Source organism: Haliotis rubra, unplaced genomic scaffold (genome assembly GCF_003918875.1).
Source record: "Haliotis rubra isolate DU_JTF1 unplaced genomic scaffold, ASM391887v1 Scf552, whole genome shotgun sequence".
NCBI lineage: Eukaryota > Metazoa > Mollusca > Gastropoda > Lepetellida > Haliotidae > Haliotis > Haliotis rubra.
The window spans coordinates 590,052-614,015 of NW_025767249.1; the positions used below are offsets into that span (position 1 = coordinate 590,052).

At 41.0% G+C, this 23,964-nt stretch overlaps 1 protein-coding gene across 5 annotated transcripts in view; it reads left to right on the forward strand.

Annotated features, from left to right (window-relative positions):
• Positions 1–23,964, forward strand: part of LOC124253795 (thyrotropin-releasing hormone receptor-like) — a 103,642-nt gene that overhangs the window by 34,682 nt on the left and 44,996 nt on the right. For all 5 annotated transcript variants that reach the window (XM_046687647.1, XM_046687646.1, XM_046687645.1 and 2 more), the window contains exon 2: positions 1,011–1,233. In XM_046687647.1, coding sequence (XP_046543603.1) covers positions 1,011–1,233 — 223 coding nt within the window. The remainder of the gene's footprint in view (positions 1–1,010; positions 1,234–23,964) is intronic.

The following is a 23,964-nucleotide window of genomic DNA, read 5'->3' on the forward strand; positions in this document are numbered from 1 at the left end:
AATTATTATTTTTTATATTGAGCAAATTTCCTTTGCACAGTCGTTCGATTCTTTTCGGTCATTTTGCTTTTAATACGACAATGACCTGAGAACCATCAATATAATTTCACGGATGTAAAGTATCGAACCCGGAGGAGCATTAACCATTAGCCCCTTACCAGAATGTAAATTCTATCAAACTACAGTTTACGCCCAGGTTTCGTCACGCTTATTAATGTATTTATTAATAAATAAACCTTTTCCATTGTGATAAGATATCACTGCTAAAACAGAGTCTTTTGTACAATTTCTGTATCATGAATATTAAAGAAGGCTAGGTTATTTTGAGAAAAAAAAATTATTTGATAATTATTTACCAGATTCCTAAAGAAGCATTAACCATTCACCTATGCCCGAAATCAGAACATAAATTCTATCAATTACGATTTATACCAGGCCGCAATCACGGTTATTATTTTAGTTATTAATAAATAAAACCGTTTTCAATGTGATACCAAATCACTACAAAAACAGTTTCGATCGTACGAACATTAAAGAACGCTAGTTTATTTGAGAAAAAAGGTTATTTAATGATTATTCACCAGATTCCCGAAGAAGCATTAACCATTCAGCTAAGCCCAAATCACAACGTAAATTTTCAGATTACATGTACAATTCATACCAGGGCGCAAAACATGGCTTATTATTTTAGTTATTAATAAATAAAACCATTTCCAATGTGATATTGAGTGAGAATGGTTTTACGCCGCTTTTGCAATATTCCAGCAATATCACGGCAGGGGACACCAAAAATGGCTTCACACATTGTACCCATGTGGGGAATCGAACACGGGTCTTCGGCGTGACGAGCGGACGCTTTAACCATTAGGCTACCCCACCGCCGATTCCAATGTGATAAGAAATCACTACTAAAACCGTTTCGATTGTCGGGAACATTAAAGAACGCTGGGGGTATTGTGAGGAAAGGTTATTGAATAGTTATTCACCAGATTCCATACTTTCCCTTTCAGGTGGTGCGGATGCTGATAGTTGTTGTGTTCGTCTTCGCAACGTTGTGGATGCCGTACCGAGTGATGGTTGTCTATAACTCCTTCGCCAGGAAGAAATACTTGGACCTGTGGTTTCTCTTGTTCTGTAGAACCATGGTGTACATCAATAGTGCCATTAATCCAATCCTCTACAATGCCATGTCGGTCAAGTTCCGTCGTGCCTTCAAGAACCACTTGTGCTGTGGTAAGTTGCTCGGATTTCGTTCTCTTGATCTTTACCTCATAGAGACCGTGCATTGACTGTAATACAATTGTATAGAATAGTCGCCCTCGCAGCTTACCGTTCTTTGGTCAAGGACATACATGTGCTCTAGCCTGCACTTGGTGCTCTTTGTTTCTACCTTCATCTTTTGTTCTATATTTGACTTTGAAGATATTTTAAGACAAAATGTATCTTCAGTGTAGAAGGAACTCGTTAATCTGGTTTTAATCGCCGTAATCTTCAGATTCCTGATTTATATATTTTGAAACATTTATTCCGAAAAAGCTTTCTTCACTTAGCCCCCTTGCCCCGATTTCTCGAAACAAACCTAAGTCTGCGTTTTAACTTAAGTTAGAGTTTTTACTCAAATTTGAGAAACACATTTCCCAGAATGAAATAAAATCGATATTAAACTCAAACATTGTAGACAATTTGAGTTTGGTGAATAGAATAATTAAGTTGTTTGGGCTTTTTTATTTTAAAAATGCAGCTGAGTTAAAAATTCAACTGTTTCAATTTGTCAAACTCAGTTTGAAATTTGAGTAAAAACGAGAAATCGGGGTCAGATGCAACAGTAACAACAGAGTGTTTGGTTTAACGCCGCTGTCAACAGTACTCCAGTTACATCAAGGCGTGTCACCCGAGTCCCAACCAATAAACTGCCCGTCGAAAAACAACATAAACCTTGGCATTACACCATAATCCTTGGGATTACATCATAATCCTTGGAATTACACCATAATCCTTGGGCTTATGACGCTGGAGTACCAGAGTACTGAACTGTCACGTGGTCTCACGCCGATGTCGTTGTTGAAGACGACGGCGTATCGCTAATACCAGCGACTGGTTTGAATTTGGACATATTTTGAATGTCTACGTGTGTATTTACTTTACAAAAGATAAAATTTATCGAATTTATAAGTTTATTTGAAACGAAAATGTATGAAACTAAACTATGACATCCCCCTGTGATATGTACAGACACACAACAGCGTTCTTTGTTGTCGTATCTCGGTACTTCTTTCGAACCATAAAAATAGCTATTTATTTGCTATGTTAGTTTTTCTTTGTGGTTTAACGCCAAGTTAAAAAATATAACAAATAAAGCGTATCAAGTGTATAGTCACAGATACAATATCCATACTGTAGGCATCGCGTGTGTTTAAGACCACTGATTGTGCTTTCTTTCGGTGGGAGATGGGTTCGGAAAAACGTATATATATACTCCATTCTGTTTCTTTGTATTTTGAAGTATGTACATTTACATCAGATTATGAAACTGCATCACAAATCAGCCCATTGTAAAATGGACCCATGAACATCCGGGTTAGAACTGGTCTTCATCAACCATGCTTGTCGTAAGAGGCGACTAAAGAGATCGCTGACTTGTTTGACACTTGTCATCGTATTCCCATTCCGTAGATCGATGCTCATGATGTTGGTCACTGGATTGTCTGGTCCAGACTTGATTATTTACAGACCGCAGCCATATAGCTGGAATAATGCTGAGTGCGGCGTTAAACGACAAACCAACCAACCACTGTAAAATGATCGTTATCTTTGCATCAATATATCATGTCATCTTGTGGTGACATTCATGGGGCTTAATGGTTTTGTTCATCACCACCACGTGCACCTATTTGTGTACCTCACAGTTACGTTGTTTATGCATGCACCCTATGATGCACGCACCTGCACATCTTCCCACCAGCACCTGCACACTAGGCACCCTTTCAGATCACGATACTGCAATCAACATCCCGTGTGTTTAATCCTAAATCTGTATATAATCATCAGCCTCATCAAGGATACCTTGAGGACACGTGTACATGACTTCATGTCTTCATGACTTGACCTGCTGGGGGCATTTAAATGGGATGTATAGAACAACGGAACCTCGTTAAACCGGCCTGTACATAGCCGAAGAGGAACACTTTTATGGACAGACAACTTTTTCATTGCAACACTAGTATATGCGACGTTTCGGTGTAGATCCTAACATAGTTATCAAGTAAATGATACACAACATTATGACAAGGAGAAACATAATTTATACAAATATTTTTATACAATTAAAGAGGTTGATGTACAGTAAGTTGTAGTGGTGGTCCGATTAACTGAAATAATCGAAGATTGGTCGTAGTGACTAAACGACCAAGCAATCGATCACAATTTCTCATAATCGAACACAAACAATTCTGGAACTCTTGTTTTCATTAACAATATTTTTCACATGGTTTGTTTTGTCTGTTACATTTCGTAAGCACTACAAGCTCGTTTCATGATTGAATTTATCTTAAAGACTCTAAGAAATTTATGTTCCTAACATACTAGTCATCCTTTAAAGATGTGAAATTTTGCCCAAAAAAACAAAAGAACTACATGTACTTGTTTTTTACCTTATTTTTATGTGCATTAACATATTTTATAAATGATGCTAACCAATTATTTTCGATGATTGATCGGTAGTAATGAACCAATCATCAATTATGAGATTTTAATCAATTCCCAACACTAGGAAGTTGACATAATGGTGTTAGGATCTGCACCGAAACGTAGCATATATTGCAATACAGTGGTCTATCCATAAAAAGTGTTCCTCGTCATCATGCCAGCGTTTATATGCCACATAAAGAAGACACTGCACAGAGGCCAGTGGTCTGGTCATATTAATAAGTGCAATACCATTTGGATCTCTGTTCCCAGCCGTAATCGCCCGGGTTATCCCGATTTTCGTGGACAGGATTAACTGGCCTGGATTAATTAATCTGGATTAACGGGCTAAGCATTCGGTAAATTCCTTTGGGGTCACATAAATTTGTTTATAAGCGGTTCGTTACCATAAACGTTTAGAGTTTATTTTGGTAGTATCCAATTAGACAAGTAAACGAGTACACATTTATCAACTTTTATTTACATCTTTAGATTTCCAGTTGCAATATTTTCACACTGAAATGTGATACCAATATAAGGGGCGTTAGTCCGTTCTGTAGGTAGATCTGTCTCAAGAAAAGAAATCACTCACAGGTCTGTGCATACCGTTAGCAAGAGAAACTTTCAGTTTTGATTATGTTGTCTTACACAAAGGCTAAACAATGCACGGTATTAATTAAAACTCTCAGAATCAACGCTTACGTCGACAATAAGGTACTGAAGACTGAGCACACAGAACGTCCGTGTCCTCAAAGCGATCTCTCATGTCTTAACCCCCCATCTGTAACATAGACCTCCATCTTCATCATAAACCCATGGTTGTTATAGCTGTCAGATTGCCTTGTGATACACCAAATGTCGGGGTTAGTCTTGTACTAGACTAACAACTAGTCTCTGAAATGAAAATATTTTACAGAAAAAATGCTCATAATAAAAAAAATAAAATATAATGAAAAGGAGCCCTGAGACTTTCTTCCTGAAGCTGTGGAAATCTAGACTTGCCGCATTTTCTAGACTTGCGTGGGCTTTCTTGGATGTATTTACTTCAGGGTCTGTACGGCAGACTAGTCTTGTACTTGAGAAGCGCTGTCGCTAAAATAGCATCGTTTGTGTGTGAATGTGAGGAATAACGTGAGTTTAATTCTGTCTGTGCACTTCGGCCCAATAGTTGAACAAGCGTTACTATGGAGGCCCGTACCTGTTAACTCATGTCAACATTTAGATGAAACACTTTGATTATTCAGTCTACCTTTTAACCAAAACCATTTGTGACCCTTCTAACTTCATTCATTATAATGATCCGATGTATACTCATACAATAATATTATCCGTGTACATATAGCTTGAAATGAGTCTATGAATGTATCTAGTCATTAAGAGTTCGAATCCCAACATGGGTACAATATGTGTGTGTCTTTTTCCCTGTACCCCCACCTGATATAGCTTTAAAGAAATTCTTGAAATAGAATCTGATCAAGCAAATATACAAAATTATAAATTGTAAATTTAAAACGATATAATATATAACGTCAACGCCAGAGAACAATGTTCGATTGTCCGACCAAACACGCTGCGTAAAACGCAAAAGATCGACAGAAACTATACGAATGTCCTGCCCTTACCGTGTCCATGATTCCTCAACGAGAACAACAAGATACAGAGGTGAATCCCTTCCACTCAAACCCGGCGTACATCGATGTTCATCATTCCTAACCCAGGTCGTGTTTAACATCAGAGGTGAGGTGAAATTGGGTTTAACGTCGTGCTTGAGAATATTTCGCTCATATGACGACGTGCATTCGTGTGTATGTGTATGTGCGGCTGCTTGTACAAGTACCATATTTTAACGTCTTTTGGTATGACGCGGTCGGGGATCGAACCCACGACCTTCCGATCTCCGGGCGGACGCTCTAACCACTACACCACGGAGGCGGTCTTTAACATCAGAATTCAGAGAAAAAACATCGGAATACAAAGAAAACAGAATTACTTTTCAATAGTTATGTTAAAGGTTTATACAAACTAGATAATATTAAAGTTAAAACTACATAAACCTATGAATACAGCAAACACTTAATGTTTGTACAGAAGCAGAGATATATTTTTGTAACAACCTCTAAGGAACATAATATTTAATTAATAATATTATCAGAGGTGTTTTGTATGTTAAAAAACATTTTAACATTGTCTGACCTTGTTTTTCTTCAACAGTGCTTAAAACACGTAGGAGAACTCGCCAGTACGTCTAGTTATAAAGTGCTTAATTTAGACCCTTTAGTGCCATCTATATAAGATCAGGCGATATTAAGTCAACATTGAATACACTTAAGGGATTGCCCTTAAGTCGACCTAACGGTTGTGAAAACATAACCTAAGTTCGGCAGTCGGCCTGGCTCAATTAGAACCGTCTCCATCGTAGATCCTGTACACTGATTTCATGACAATGATTCATGACCCTGGCAAACTGTAACGGGACGATGAACACCCTCTAGCACCCAGTGACCTATATATCGGCAACAGTGCAGGCCAATCAACACAATGGATGTTTGATCATAGCGACATAATTCAATTTGATTCAATTTGCTTTTGATGAACAAGATTCACTGATTGACCGGCCTTAACCGTTAGTGGGATCATCGGCCTCCTATCCTTCATCCCGGTTAGACCTCTATGACAGATTCTCTCCGCATCCATCTAATATGTAATATGTTTAGGGCCATAGTATATTGCAGAATGGTATTGATTCTCATGATAACAAGAACAGAAACTAAAGGTGGGGTTGAAGACACGTTTGCAATGATGGATTGTGGAAGCTGTGTCTCTAAATCTGTCTCTTGTGGCGTTAAAAGTTCATCTTAAAGAACCGTTATCGAGGAGCTGATCTCCGAAGTGAGTGAGTGAACGTGTTCGCTTTTAGGAATATTTCAGCAATATCACGGCGGGGGTCACCAGAAAAGGGCTTCGGCGTGACGAGCGGCGCTTTAACCACTTAGCTACCCCACTGTCCCGGAAACATGACTTGACGCTACTTCCGGGAGCGACAGAACCGCGCGGCATCACCAACACAAAACCATATTATGGCTGAAATATAATTTATGTATAATTTTGCATTATTGCTGAGTCAGTTTGTTTTATTAACGGCACATTCAGAATGGCGAGTGAATTCCTTGATGAGCCTTAACTGCAGATAAAAACATGACATGAAGTCGATGCTTGATTGCCGTTTTAGAAGATACTATTTGATGAACAGTCTGAACAGTTACTGTTAACAGCAAGAGTTAACAGCTACTGTTAACAGCAAGAGCTAACAGCTACTGTTAACAGCAAGAGTTAACAGCTACTGTTAACAGCAAGAGCTAACAGCTACTGTTAACAGCAAGAGCTAACAGCTACTGTTAACAGTAAGAGCTAACAGCTACTGTTAACAGCTAAGAGTTAACAGCTACTGTTAACAGCAAGAGTAAAGCTAACAGCTACTGTTAACAGCAAGAGCTAACAGCTACTGTTAACAGTAAGAGCTAACAGCTACTGTACAGTAAGAGCTAATAGCTACTGTTAACAGTAAGAGCTAACAGCTACTGTACAGTAAGAGCTAACAGCTACTGTTAACAGTAATGTACAGTAAGAGCTAACAGCTACTGTTAACAGTAATGTACAGTAAGAGCTAACAGCTACTGTTAACAGTAAGAGCTAACAGCTACTGTTCAGTTTTACCTGACGATGGGGACAGAACAAGCCCTGAAACCTTGTGCTCAAGAATAAAAAGAAGATGTAACCCAGAAATATCTCTATGTTCATGACATGAACGGCTTATGAGGGCTCATAAGGGCTTAATCACTGTCTGTTTGCATTGAGATTGGCCCATAGGTGATACAGGTCGTTACTTGATCGATGAGTACCAGTATGGTGTTTGAAGACCCAAATGGACAATTTCAGCGAATCTGGGACTCAAACCCGGATCCGGATCCTGAAATGGTGCGCAGGGACCGAACTGAATTTCTTCAAACACTCCGAAATTCCACGAGCCCTACATGAGCGAAAATAGTGTGTGAACCGCTGACTCAACATATGGCATAAACTATCCTGTTTCTTTCTTCACCTTCCTCTACAGTATTAAACACAGCGTATAGCTCCTTTGTGGGAATAACCCTCAACTCCTGACTCTGATCATGAATTCAATATATTATGTATGCTTCGTGAATACAATACATATGCATGCACCGTGAATACAATATACATCATGCATGTATATTGAACACAATATACATGCATGCTTTGACCACAATATATATGCATGCTTCAGCATACGTGCATGCTTCATGAAAGAATACAATCTATATGCATGAATACAATATACATGAATGCTATATGAATTCAACATGCATGCATGAATACAATATACATTTATGCTATATGAATTCAAAATACATGCATGTTTTATTTATACACTTTTTATGCATGCTTCATGAATACAATTTACATGCACACCACCTTGCTTGCTTAACTATTGACCACATATATACTTACACACATTTATATCAACTGTTCATAGACTGTTACTGTGTTGTATGTAATCCTTTGAACAAGATCAACATGATCCTATCAATACTGTGTAGGCTTGTGTTAACCTCTGACATTCAACACTGAATCAGGACGTTGATCCTTATGAAGTAACACTTGTGAATTTAAGTGCTACTCGGGTGGTGGGGTAGCCTAGTGGTTAAAGCGTTCGCTCGTCACGCCGAAGATCCGGGTTCGATTCCCCACATGGGTACAATGTGTGAAGCCCATTTCTGGTGTTCACCTTCCGTGCTGGAATATTGCTAAAAGTGGCGTAAAACCATACTCACTCACTCACTTAAGTGCTACTCTCGATGATGTTATGAAAGGATAATTCAAAAATGAATACATACAATAAGCCAACTCTTTGGCTTTGGTTCCCTTGGGAAATACGTCTTGAGATTAGACTGTGATGAAAAGGTGCTGAGTCAGCTGTTAAGGTTTTGAACTTACCAACTTGTTCTCAGCTCTACAGGTAATTACACTGTGCTGAAACGTTTCAGCTGAACTATAGCAACTCATCGGGATCTGTTTAGGCAGATAATCGACTGGTTATCAGTTGACATTAACGTTCTATATTTGCACGAACCCAACGCTAAGTGCACTAAGCGTTTGCCCCACTGACTGACGATCTGAGCAATAACATTTAATAAGGACCTTCAACTATTTATTGCAGCAATATAGACGACGTTCGTACAACTCAGAAATGGTAGCAGTCCAATTATTTCCAGCGACCCATTCATTGATGGTAATGAACCTGGTGGTAACTCAACTTACGCCAATAAGGTGGTGTTAGGAGGGACACTTTCAGTGGATCATTAAAACTATCTATTGACCAATTCGGTAAGAGCCAGAGGGAGTTTACACATGTATCTATTCAGCGAATCACGACCTGTCGAGGCAGTCGTTGGGCAGTGTCTTTTATCACGACTATGCAGGTTAATGGCGGAAGAGTGTCCAAAGTGATGCTGATGATTTTACGATTTTGAAACTGCAAGACACTCGAGTATGGGTTTGGTGGCTTAGACCCATTATCATAGTCGGGGCGAATTTTGGAATTTAGGTTCAGGGACGCAAAGGTTAACAGTGATATGTTGTGCTGGGACAGGTTCGGTGCTGACGAGTCATAATCGGGGCGAATTTTGGAATTAAGAACCCACAAACATGGCCACGTTCAGGGACGCAAAGGTTAACAGTGATATGTTGTGCTGGGACAGGTTCGGTGCTGACGAGTCATAATCGGGGCGAATTTTGGAATTAAGAACCCACAAACATGGCCACGTTCAGGGACGCAAAGGTTAACAGTGTTATGTTGTGCTGGGACGGGTTCGGTGCTGACAAGTCATTATCGGGGCGAATTTTGGAATTAAGAACCCACAAACATGACCACGTTCAGGGACGCAAAGGTTAACAGTGATATGTTGTGCTGGGACAGGTTCGGTGCTGACATGTCATAATCGGGGCGAATTTTGGAATTAAGAACCCACAAACATGGCCGCGTTCAGGGACGCAAAGGTTAACAGTGATATGTTGTGCTGGGACAGGTTCGGTGCTGACGAGTCATAATCGGGGCGAATTTTGGAATTAAGAACCCATAAACATGGCCACGTTCAGGGACGCAAAGGTTAACAGTGATATGTTGTGCTGGGACAGGTTCGGTGCTGACGAGTCATAATCGGGGTGAATTTTGGAATTAAGAACCCACAAACATGGCCACGTTCAGGGACGCCAAGGGTAACAGTGATATGTTGTGCTGGGACAGGTTCGGTGCTGACGAGTCATAATCGGGGCGAATTTTGGAATTAAGAACCCACAAACATGACCACGTTCAGGGACGCAAAGGTTAACAGTGATATGTTGTGCTGGGACAGGTTCGGTGCTGACGAGTCATAATCGGGGCGAATTTTGGAATTAAGAACCCACAAACATGGCCACGTTCAGGGACGCAAAGGTTAACAGTGATATGTTGTGCTGGGACAGGTTCGGTGCTGACGAGTCATAATCGGGGCGAATTTTGGAATTAAGAACCCACAAACATGGCCACGTTCAGGGACGCAAAGGTTAACAGTGATATGTTGTGCTGGGACAGGTTCGGTGCTGACGAGTCATAATCGGGGCGAATTTTGGAATTAAGAACCCACAAACATGGCCACGTTCAGGGACGCAAAGGTTAACAGTGTTGCGCTGGGGTAGACAAACAAAATGTCTTCATCGGCGCGAGTTATAGATAAATCCAGCTATTAGCAGATATTAACACGATTAAATTAACTGGGGTGCAACTTACTAGACTTGTCTTACTCAATAAATGCTAGGAATCTGTTACATCTGAAAATAGAGTACAGAGTGCAAATGTTTATTTTTGAAAGGCTGCGACACAGTTCTACACAACTCCTGGCACGCGAGAACACTGCAAGGAGCACCTACTGTGATTTAATTAATGTATTATATCAACTGTCAGAAATCTTCAATAAATGTGTATTCTATAAGTTTGCGCAGTTACTCTATTTATGTTTAAAGATAACATAACATTATTCCTGTGTGGTAACATTCTTCGTTGTGTATAATATCACAAAATGGTTTCAATCGGACTGTGGCATTAGTGTTCCCCAACTGCCATCGGTACGACAATACATGATACATCAAGACGTTTGATCAGTTCTCCTGAAGTTGTAATGAATCTTTGCCTCTCGCGAACATATCTGCTTTGTCAGGTCCCTCGGTGACTAGATGCGGTACTTCACAAGAAAAAACGCATATCGTCTGTTTATGACTTAAGCGATTTATTCTACAACACACCAGTGGGACGTTTTCATAATCAGGGACCGCTTCTGAGAGTAATCTTAGCGCTAATATGAGCGACAAAACATTTCCTTATTCAATAGGTATTGTAGGATTACGACTATATCATGTGCGTGTGTTTAGAATTACCATCAATTATTGATGAGACGATGTGTTCCCGGAAATCCGCCTCACAAATACATGCAAAGACAAGGCAAATGATTCACCTGACGAAACCTATGACATCATATCAATAACTGATACGTCAAACTAGACATATCCTCTACACGTTTCCCACAAGATTCTTTGTAAGTTTTACAAAGGAAGTGACTGGTGAAATGACGTCCAAACAACCTTTGAGCAAGCTTCGCATGTCGCGCTTTAACATCTTCGTAGAAAGAGGGGCGGTGGGGTAGCCTAGTGGTTAAAGCGTTGGCTCGTCACGCCGAAAGCCCGGGTTCGATTCCCCACATGGGTACAATGTGTGAAGCCCATTTCTGGTGTCCCCCGCCGTGATATTGCTGGAATATTGCTAAAAGCGGCGTAAAACTAAACTCAGTCAGTCAGTCAGTCGTAGAAAGAGCATGCTCCTATGCATCTCTAAAAATAGAGATAAACATAGAAATAAATCTTTTATGAAATATAGACACCAAAGGGTGGAGCTGCTGGCATACAGCTGGATATATAGGGAACGTTATCCCTTGGACTGACTGACTGACTGAGTTTGGTTTTACGCCGCTTTAGCAATATTCCAGCAATATCACGGTGGGGACACCAGAAATGGGCTTCACACATTGTACCCATGTGGGGATTCGAACCCGGGTCTTCGGCGTGACGAGCCAACGCTTTAACCACTAGGCTACCCCACCGCCCCCGTTATCCCTTGGAAACAAACACGGACAATGCAACAGCATCCATGATTATTTAAGCTGTGATCCTGCTATGATCAAGATGTTTACATCATTTAAAGCTTTATTTAAATAACTGTCGAAGGACGTTATTGTCAACAATAGGGAAGTCATGAATATGTAGAAGGAATGCAGTGTTATAATGAGACTCAAACAGTGGAGTTCACATCACACAGAAGTTTCACGATAAGGTGTTTGTAGAAAATATACGGATCCGTGGTTGCTGAAATTTTACTGTTGCCGGACATGTTGAACATTCATGATTTTTGTTTGTACTTAAAATTTAAGCATCAGATTCCCCTTTAAAAATACAGCAACATCTCTCATATTTTGTGCAGTCTGTTCCTGGTTTGGTGAAACGTTTCAAATCAATATCAATCACTATACTCCCTTATCGATAATGTTTGGTCTTTGTTTATAGACCCGTCCATCAGCAAATTGTGCTGACGTTTGGTTTCTTTCAGCGGTACATAGTACAATCTTTTTCATACTGTGGACGGTCCTAGTGTTTTTGTTAGGAGGCCAACACATCTTCGAAATTAATGTCGACATTGATTTTCGTCATTTCTTGTAGTAATGCTACCAGACAGTCTTGTCGTCTTCGCATTACGGAGGCTTTGAAAACAACGGTCCAGTTTAAAAAACTATCTTAGCGTTAAGACATTCTCTCCTCTCTCATCATAAACGAATGACAGATCTGAGGAACGGGATCCTTATAATAGTATTGTCAGGACCCATCGACGTCTGTGTGTGTTCGTCAAATTAGTCTACAGAAACCATGTTACTAGTGTTCTATCAAGTTGTATAAATGCATCTAAAATAACAATAATTGAATAGACCTACTTTTTCATCTTTTCTTATTATATAAAAACATACGCCAACGTCTTTTGCCTTGGTCCAGATGTTTTAACTAGGGTCATGTTTCACAGTGAGATCTTCAAGAAGTGAGTGAGTGAAATTATTTTTCCGCCGCCTTTAGCAATATTCCAGCAATATCACAGCAGGGGATACCAGAAATGGGCATCACACATTGTACCCATGTGGGGAATCGAACCCGCGGCCGGGTCTTCAGCGTGACGAGCGAACACCTTAACCACTAGGCTAGCCCACTGCCCTTTAAAGAAGTGAGTGAGTATGGGACCCAGTCTCGAATATCTGCATAATGACGTTCTACTGAAACTCAGTATTGGCAGAATTGTTCTCGAAAACTGTATACACACGTGACAAAACTTTTTTACATCCTTAAGAAATCATAAAAGCAAAGTCGACAGAGTCTGCTCTATGATCAGTATGTGTTTAATGAATCACAACTGAAATAGTGATAATACCAGGTGTTCGCGGAAACGTGAGCGTATCCTGCCTAACGGGTAGCATCCTTTATAAACACATGACGAGGCTAGTCAAGTTTTCACCTGAAAAATATCGGGAACGTAAGTTACAAGTCAAAATAAGGAATTTCATCGGTCAACTTTTTGTCACTGTCAAATTCTGAAATTTCATACACTCGTCTAGCATAAAACTTTTTGAGAACTTTACTGTAAAACATGCCCTGCCTTATATGTAAATTGCAAATAGCGAATTACAAAAAAATGAGGGCCGCAGTAAAATTGGCAATCGACGCCGACCCTGCATATAATCAGAGTGCATGTTCCCAAATAAACTGCTTCCTTTAGTGAATTGCGCACATTGGTGAGCACCAGTAAAAATGCCCAAAATGTTGTTATCAAGTTTGATTAAGAGCCCCCTTCACGGCTCAGTGCCAAACACTTGTCCATTGCGTGCAAAATCAGTTCATCGTATTGACTGACACATACGCCCTCCTTATGCACATTACAGTGTCAAGTCTCTTTCAGGCTCCTTGTAGTTACTGCAACGACAGTTAAAAGAGGCATACATCGATTATTCATATCAGTAAAAGACTAATCGGTGTTGTTGTGCCTTTTAACTAAATTAGCGCTCTAATTACATGATGTACCAGACGCGTTTTCGACGTGCTGGGATGATGCGGTTTTCAATTGGAGCTTTTGAGAGGATTATTCGATCATGTAAAAAACAGATTCCGGAGGTTTTTGGTGATTAGCGAACCATATTTTGATACCCAAATGTTGACCAACTTCACCCGACATTACTTTTTATTCTGTTCTGCTGTGGCGAATCTATCAAAAATCAGTTATTGTAATATGAAGGTCAGGAAAGCCTCAATCGGACTGAGATTTGCACACGTGTTGTGTACGGCGCAACGCTATTATACTACTCAATTTTGTCGTGGGATATGTCGAACGTACACGCAAGGACCGAACCTAACTAATCTCTGAGAATACAAACACAAAACGAATTCAAAATCGTTTTGAAACTTCATTAAAATAATCATGTATTCATATAACATTGCATTACGCTATAGACCCGTGAAGATCCGGGTTAGAATTGGTCTTCAGTAACCCATGCTTGTCGTAAGAGGCGACTAACAGGATCGGATGGTCAGGCTCGCTGACTTGGTTGACACATGTCATCGTATCCAGTTTGCGTAGATCAAGGTTGTTGAACACTGGGTTATCTGGTCCATAGCTGGAATATTGCCCCCTCACTCATGACGCTATACACTACGTTTTAGTAAATTTATATCATCCCTTATAACCGGTGAGTAGTATATATAATTTCGGAACCTTAAGAGCATGAATTGTTTGGGTAAAGATCAGCATCAGGATTAACATATATGCATGCACACACGCACGCACATTTATGCATGCATACATTGACACATATCGACGTATTACATCGTTCGTACATCAGTGTCAGCTTGTAAAGATAATGTTGATTGAATCACGGCGCACTATGATCCTCTTCGTCCAGGGCTTCCTTACTTCGACTGTAATGACGGATTAGAGGCCTTATTCAAGGAGGAACTTAGTCCCTCATATGCTAGGGTTCGTCTGGGTATAACACTTAAATCTCAGTTTGGTACAGGCAATCACAGTCGTATCTACCATCAAAAAGGAAATCAAACATATATTCATGCCTCGCACGTTTCCTTGATATGACACCGTTTACAAGAGATTGTCCGGGAATTGATTCATTTAAGGTCGTAAAGATCCGCGATCAGTGAGACTATTTCGTGTCCACTCTGTCTGGTGCTTGCGTGCGGTGTCTGTTGAAAGACCGTTGTGTGTTGCGGGCGAACGGAACTGCGATCAGTCTGTGGGCGATGGGGTAGCCTAACGGTTAAAGCATCCGAGCGTCACGCTGAAGACACGATTCCCCTCGTGGGTACAATGTTTGAAGCCCTTTATTGGTGTCCCCCGCCGTGATATTGCTGGAATAGTGCCTAAAGCGGCATAAAACCATACTCACTCACGCATTGCATCTGTTGAAATTTCAGTTTGTTGGTGAAATACAGACCCGCAGTTAGTAGTTTAGTTTAAACATATTTTATTCACAATGAGAAAAAATTCGGGGGACAAGATTCTTTTGTCCAACAAAATCGTGCTCTGCTGATCCGATTCCCACTTGGCTGCAGAAACTGTGCGTCAATCATATCACACCAGTACTCACCAAAATCGTCAATCAATCATTGTCAACTGGCATATTCCCCAAATCTCTCAAAGAAGCACTAGTCACACCTCTACTAAAGAAAGCGAGTCTGGATGCTGATGTTTTACGGAACTACCGCCCAGTCTCTAACCTTCCGTTTTTCTCTGATCTGGTTGAACGAGTAGTCTCAGCTAGACTTCAGGACCACATGAAAGCCAGGTGAACTTAGGTGAAGTCATGCAATCAGCATACAATGGTGGTCACAGCACTGAGTCAGCTCTGGTGCGTGTACAGAACGACCTTCTTACTGAAGTTGATACTGAGGGTGCTCCTGTGCTGGTCCTGCTGGACCTATCAGCATCTTTTGATACCACTGACCATGGAATTCCCCTTGCCCTTCTTGAACACGTCATTGGAATCAAAGGTAACGCTCTTGCATGGTTCAAGGCGTACTTAACTGACCGGTGCCAAATAGCTGTCATCAATGGCTCAACATCAAGTAAGCATCACCTTAAATATGGAGTTCCTCAGGGATCAGTCCTAGGGACCAGGTTGTTCACAATTTATACTCTTCCTCTTGGAGAAATAGCCAGAAGACTTGACCTATCCTTTCACTTATATGCGGATGATACACAGTTGTATCTCGGCTTTAGGCCACTGGTGTCAACATCAGTTACGAATGCCTTTGATTGTGTGTCAACATGCATACAGGATATCAAGTTATGGATGTCGACCCATTTTCTGAAACTCAGTGATGACAAAACGGAACTCATGATCATCAGTTCCAGACAAATGCTCTCCAAGATGTCAACACCACACCTTCACATTGGAGAATTTGTTATCAGGCCATGTGTTCAAGCAAGAAACTTAGGTTTGATCTTTCAGGCAACACTTGGGACTGAACATCATACGAATGCAGTATGCAAGGTTGTTTACTGCCACCTGCGAAATATCAGTCAAATCAAGCGGTATGTAGGCATTGCGGCAACCAAGACACTTATCCATGCTTTTGTGACATCTCGGCTGGATTACTGTAATTCACTGCTGTATGGGTCGAACCAGCTATGCCTGAGCAAACTTCAGAAGGTACAGAACTCAGCGGCAAGATTGATAAGTGGAACACGCAAACACGAGCATATTACGCCAATCTTATACGACCTACACTGGCTTCCAATTCACAATCGGATTGTTAACAAATTACTGATGTTCGTGTTTAAAGCTCTTCACAGTCCAGCCCCTCTGTATCTGGAACAGCTTTTAACCAGATACCAACCTCAGAGAACGCTGCGGTCAGCTTCACTTCAACAACTGAATGTCCCCCAAAACAACACTCTACGGTGGCAGGAGTTTTGCCAAAGCAGGCCCTGCACTCTGGAATGAACTCCCGCCAGATATCCAGCAAATCAATGACTGTGACATATTTCAAAGTGAACTGAAGACCCTCCTGTTCAAACGAGCCTGTGATCTGCGGCTTTGAGCAAATTTTGGATTTAGGCGCACTACAAATATGAACTTTATTATCATTATTTAAACCCCTCTCCAAAGATATTTACAATAACTAATTACATCACAAGCAATTATTTGAAACAGAGAAAGGAAAAAGATTGACAGTCCAGGGGAAATGTTATAATGCAATAGGTGTATAGAAAGAACACTACTGGAATCGTTTAGATTTGCATATATACTGATGTACATTTTTTAATATAATTTCATTTTTATGATTTGTCAGATCTGCAGTTTGTGCGTGTGAAAGATCACTGATTGTTGATGACACCGTTTATCGTGACACACAGACCAGCGATCAGTGAGTCTGTTGAAGACACCGTTTATTGTGACACACAAACCAGCGATCAGTGAGTCTGTTGATGACACCGTTTATCGTGACACACAAACCAGCGATCAGTGAGTCTGTTGATGACACCGTTTATCGTGACACACAGACCAGCGATCAGTGAGTCTGTTGAAGACCACCGTTTATCGTGACACACAGACCAGCGATCAGTGAGTCTGTTGATGACACCGTTTATCGTGACACACAGACCAGCGATCAGTGAGTCTGTTGATGACACCGTTTATCGTGACACACAAACCAGCGATCAGTGAGTCTGTTGATGACACCGTTTATCGTGACACACAGACCAGCGATCAGTGAGTCTGTTGATGACACCGTTTATCGTGACACACAGACCAGCGATCAGTGAGTCTGTTGATGACACCGTTTATCGTGACACACAGACCAGCGATCAGTGAGTCTGTTGATGACACCGTTTATCGTGACACACAGACCAGCGATCAGTGAGTCTGTTGATGACACCGTTTATCGTGACACACAAACCAGCGATCAGTGAGTCTGTTGATGACACCGTTTATCGTGACACACAAACCAGCGATCAGTGAGTCTGTTGATGACACCGTTTATCGTGACACACAAACCAGCGATCAGTGAGTCTGTTGATGACACCGTTTATCGTGACACACAGACCAGCGATCAGTGAGTCTGTTGATGACACCGTTTATTGATGACACTGTTTATCGTGACACACAGACCAGCGATCAGTGAATCTGTTGATGACACCGTTTATCGTGACACACAGACCAGCGATCAGTGAGTCTGTTGATGACACCGTTTATCGTGACACACAAACCAGCGATCAGTGAGTCTGTTGATGACACCGTTTATCGTGACACACAGACCATCGATCAGTGAGTCTGTTGAAGACCACCGTTTATCGTGACACACAGACCAGCGATCAGTGAGTCTGTTGATGACACCGTTTATCGTGACACACAGACCAGCGATCAGTGAGTCTGTTGATGACACCGTTTATCGTGACACACAGACCAGCGATCAGTGAGTCTGTTGATGACACTGTTTATCGTGACACACAGACCAGCGATCAGTGAGTCTGTTGATGACACCGTTTATCGTGACACACAAACCAGCGATCAGTGAGTCTGTTGATGACACCGTTTATCGTGACACACAGACCAGCGATCAGTGAGTCTGTTGATGACACCGTTTATCGTGACACACAGACCAGCGATCAGTGAGTCTGTTGAAGACCACCGTTTATCGTGACACACAGACCATCGATCAGTGAGTCTGTTGAAGACCACCGTTTATCGTGACACACAAACCAGCGATCAGTGAGTCTGTTGATGACACCGTTTATCGTGACACACAGACCAGCGATCAGTGAGTCTGTTGATGACACCGTTTATCGTGACACACAAACCAGCGATCAGTGAGTCTGTTGATGACACCGTTTATCGTGACACACAAACCAGCGATCAGTGAGTCTGTTGATGACACCGTTTATCGTGACACACAAACCAGCGATCAGTGAGTCTGTTGATGACACCGTTTATCGTGACACACAGACCAGCGATCAGTGAGTCTGTTGATGACACCGTTTATCGTGACACACAAACCAGCGATCAGTGAGTCTGTTGATGACACTGTTTATCGTGACACACAGACCAGCGATCAGTGAGTCTGTTGATGACACCGTTTATCGTGACACACAGACCAGCGATCAGTGAGTCTGTTGATGACACCGTTTATCGTGACACACAGACCAGCGATCAGTGAGTCTGTTGATGACACCGTTTATCGTGACACACAGACCAGCGATCAGTGAGTCTGTTGAAGACCACCGTTTATCGTGACACACAGACCAGCGATCAGTACGTGTACTGAAAGACAACAGTTTGTGCGAGGCATGTAGACTTAGTGAGACTGTTGGAAGACCACTGTTTGTTGGTGACAAACAAACAGACCCACGATCAGTACGTCTGATGGAAGACCACCGGCACTTCAGAGGTAAATATATATACAGTTGAAGACAACAATGGTCAGACAAAGAGACAACAACGGGCAGGTAGATAGACAATGACACTGCCTTGGAATTATTGATATGATGACATCCACGGCCAAGAGGATGACCAATTAAGGTTATAAATGCCATACCCAGTAATTAATGAAATGAGTATTCCATGGGTTGGCTGACAAGCCAATATACAATTCAGTAATGATTTAAAATGGAGAGTAGCATCAAATACATTACTGCAGTCAATTTATATATGTCTTGGCTACATAATATATGGCCTATGGAACTAAATGTGTATTTGACAATGACTTTCCTTAATCAGTTGCTATGACATAAGCATATGCTTTGTCATCGTATCTCATGGTGACAATCACTGGATTGTCTGTTTACAAACGACATCGTACAGCTGTTATATACTGGAACAAATGCATGTTCATGATACAGTCAGAATTGTACGATCGAATCGAGGGTTTCTTATGGATGGAAAGGGTTTTGTCGCTTCTGTTTCCAAGACTGCTGTTTGCTGGTGACAGGCAGACCAGTAATCAGAAGGACATATTCAAGATTCCCGTCCACAGGGCATAACTCGCGTTTATTGCATGTATTAACTGGAACCATAGTTTGGTAAAACAATAGCCCCTGTCGTTCAAAAACACATACAGTCTCCATTAAAACAGATGTTATCGACATTCTGGAACCAATATACCGTCTTTTTACAGACGTTGCCGCGAGATCCGCTGTCTTCGAGCAGACACAAAGCCGTAACTCTAAAATAACGTAACCTAATCTACGTTTAATCTTACCCATAGATTATCGCCGTCTTCCAGATTACTTCTACGCTTATTACATTCCTGTCCGAAGGTCAAGCCGTAAGAATTGTGCTTGTAACCATTTAGTGCTTCGTAAATATGGCACTGTCTATGATGCCCAAGGAGGGATAGATTTACAATGTATTTACGACTTAATTGCCGGGAGAATAAAACAACGCGTATCGAGTTTGGAGAAGAGGACCAATTTTGTCATATGTCTATCCGTCGTGGGTCGGGTTTCATGTCTCATGCGCCGTAGAGATTGGATTATGGACTGCAAAGTTCAGCGTTGTTCATCTAATCTGTCTGAATGGGATGTGAAGATGATGAATTTCCGTAATGGTTTTCCATCACGTCGCCATGACGACAGGTAGTGACGTCATTGTGTTGGACATAAAGCCACCGACGCTTTCTCTCTTCTCGTAAATCCACGTCCGTTCGACGTCCGACAAGTGCCATTCCTTAAGGGTCATTTTACTTGAGAGGTCTTTACTTAATTTGTTTTTCCGTTCCATTGCCCTTGTGGCTTCTGGGACAGAATAGGTCCCAATTAGAGCCAATGCATACAGTGTGAATCCCGGGGTCACAATGCTTGAACGTGTTAACGCACTTGTACTGTACATTACAGTGTGTCATATGATGGACGGGAGCAGTAACACAAACCGAATAATCAATCAATCAATTTGTTTATTGTGTCAAGGCCAGTTGACCCATAATGCACTACATTAAATGTACACGAATATATACACATGCGTATCAAAGGAGTTCTCCTCGAATACGAAACACATTGTAAAGATATTTTGCTAACATGAATTTATGATCATTGGAATTCATTAAAGATATTAACCCATTGATATTTCTATTGTGCTTGAAAATAAGAGGTACATCATCACGAAGAGTTTGATACATTGGACATTTATATAAAATATGCATTTCATCTTCCGTTACATTACATAAAGCGCATTTAGAATCAGAGCATTCATAATCACAAAAACCTGTTCTAATACATTGTATTCCTAGCCTGTTGTAACAGCTTCTGAAGATAAGCAGTGCTTTATGATATTGAATATTATTAAGATCAAAGATGTACAATTCTGTAGTAAGTGATGTCTTAATAATAGAATAAAACGAGGTTTTGTTTGTAATTTGTGCATGCCAGTCTTGCTTAGCACAATCAATTAATCTTTTCTTTAACAGCTATAAAAACAAATCAATATTACCTACTCCCTGCTGTATCCAAACATGACCAAAACCACAAGTGAATAATAGTTGCATAACATTTGATGCCCAATTTGCTTATATTCTATGACACGTTTGTTTCAACATAAGATAAGATTGGTACGGGTATCTGTATGATGGCATGGCATCAATCTCAACCAATATCTGATACAATTCGTGTTGGTGTTGACATACAAGGGATATCTCCCACATTCTCCATACATTACAACATTCGGGAGGGATTTGCTGACATTCAAGACAATTTTACAAAATGATCGATGAACGATTTCTGGTTGATTCATTTCCCTATGTCCCCATATTTCGATACATCAAAATTGGTACAATCTTCTTATCGAACAAACCGAATATTATTGAATGTTGCGTTTACTAACTCACTCACTCCTAGTGAGAAATCTAGCCAGGTGGTTAGTTTTGACTTATCACGCCGAAGACACGGGTTCAGTTCTTCACATTTGTAGACTGGTGAAGGTCATTTGTGGTGTCCCGCATGATATTGCTGGAATAGTGCTAAAACGGCGTAAAACGATACTTACTCACTTTCACCTTGGATTTAACTAAATTCTTACAAACGGTAGTCGTATCAGAACGTAACTAGGCTCAAAACAGTCGCAGTGACATTGCAAACATGAGGTCAAAAAAGTTCTACCTGTCAAAAATACATGACCAGGTAATAACCGAAAAATATTATTTACCTGCCTGTGCGTGTGTTTGTGATATGCCCAAAATGGGATAGAATACGTCCGTTTTTTCGCAACCACCTGGTATCGTCATCATTCTCTCAGTAGAGAAGTTTTATGGATGTGGAAAGGTTTTGTCGTTTTTGTTTACAGGTTTTGCGAACACCTAGGGTTATTATAGTATGGTCGGAATTGTACTATCGATTCTGCAGAGACATCTTGTGGATGTTTAAAAGGTTTTTGTTATATTTATTGAGAGACGTTTTGTACAGAGGCAGATGAATGAGACAGTGAGCCCACTCAGCATCTGAATTTAATTCTTAATGTCGTGACTATGTTGGAAAACCACTCTCAGCGGCCGACTCGCGTTCTATTCATTCCGTGGAAGACTTTCAAGTTGTACGGTCAAATTCCCTCTCTCACACTTACCAAATGAATTGACGAAGGGTAACGTAAGACCTCAGAACCGTCGCCGAGGTTAACTGGCATCCTTAATGTAGTGCCTCTCTAACCAATTGTCAAATTCCACGTCAATTTCTAACGACCTAACATGATTCTGTTGCGATGTTGCCGACTGCATGATGAGCCCACTCACTCATTCGCTGACTCACTCACTCACACACTCATTCACTCACTCACTCACTCACTCAATCAAGCACTCAATCAAGCACTCAGTCACTCACTCACTCACACTAGCTTCTGAGAAGACTATATGCTGTGGGTACTTAATGACCCTGTAGGTCAAACTCTGTGACCAGGTTAATAGCGCTGTCTTCATGATATCCACCACTGGATTGTCTGGTCTAGAGCCGATAATATACAATAACTCCGGTATACTGTGTAGAGTGCCTCAACTAACACTCACTAACACACAGTAGCCGCGACACGCTCCCTTGTCTGGTCCGTCACTAGCATGACACATCACAGACAACGTTAATCAGTTTCTTTGAGTGGCATTTTAGAAGTTGGGAAGTACAATGTAACATTGTTACATCGAGCATATATATACTTGCCCCCTTCCTCATGTTCCATTATGCTTGACAACGGTACAAGAATCTGTATGGAAACGTCGCACTCACCAATAAAAAGAAGTTGTTATCCATAAAGTTTGTTCTATAACGTTAATCCGATAATCCAGCGGGAGCCCCGAGAAAGTGGACACCAGCCAGACAATCAGGGGACGAATACGAGGAGGGGGAGGGAGGTGGGGTGCGAACGGTGTAGGGGGAGCTGTGTAAACCGAATTCTGTTGTAAGCTTTTCTATCGTTCTTCATGAGCACAACCATGCAGGCCTCTTTCTCTTAAATCAAATGAAAACAAACAAAAGCATTTTACAATCGTACAAATTTCCCTTTCTTTGACATAGACTCGGGAACATATGTACAACATGGCGTCGTATCTATTGTATGTCTTACTCAAACGACGTGTGATTGTTTTCATGGGTTTTGATTCAGATCACAAATAGCTAATAAATCTTTTATGCGACTTCACTGGTAGAAGATTTGTTTCGAAAATATATAACTTTGGTAAAGCGGAGTTCTGGAATCAGGATCATTACCATGCCGGATGATAGTTATTAAATAGATGTAAAATGGTCACTGCCAGGACTTGTAATCAAACCGTCTCTTAACTACAATAAATGAAGGGATAAAATAAGTAAACGGCGTACTGAACACGAGGCAATAATTCCGACTTGAGAGGTTCCCCTGGATCTGTGGTTAAAGTTGTAAAATATATAGCCATTCAAGACCCAACACGAAGGAGATGATTTTATATGCAAACTATGTTGCAACGGCTCCGTGTCGGGGTGGCCGAGTCCTGTTCCTATTTATGGCACAGCGTTTGTAGGCGCTATAATGCGCTGTTCAGAGTTGCGGGCCTTGGCTCCAGGGTCCTTGACCTTTCATCATGGCATCCGCGCTCAAACGCGTCACAATGATGTATTTCGTC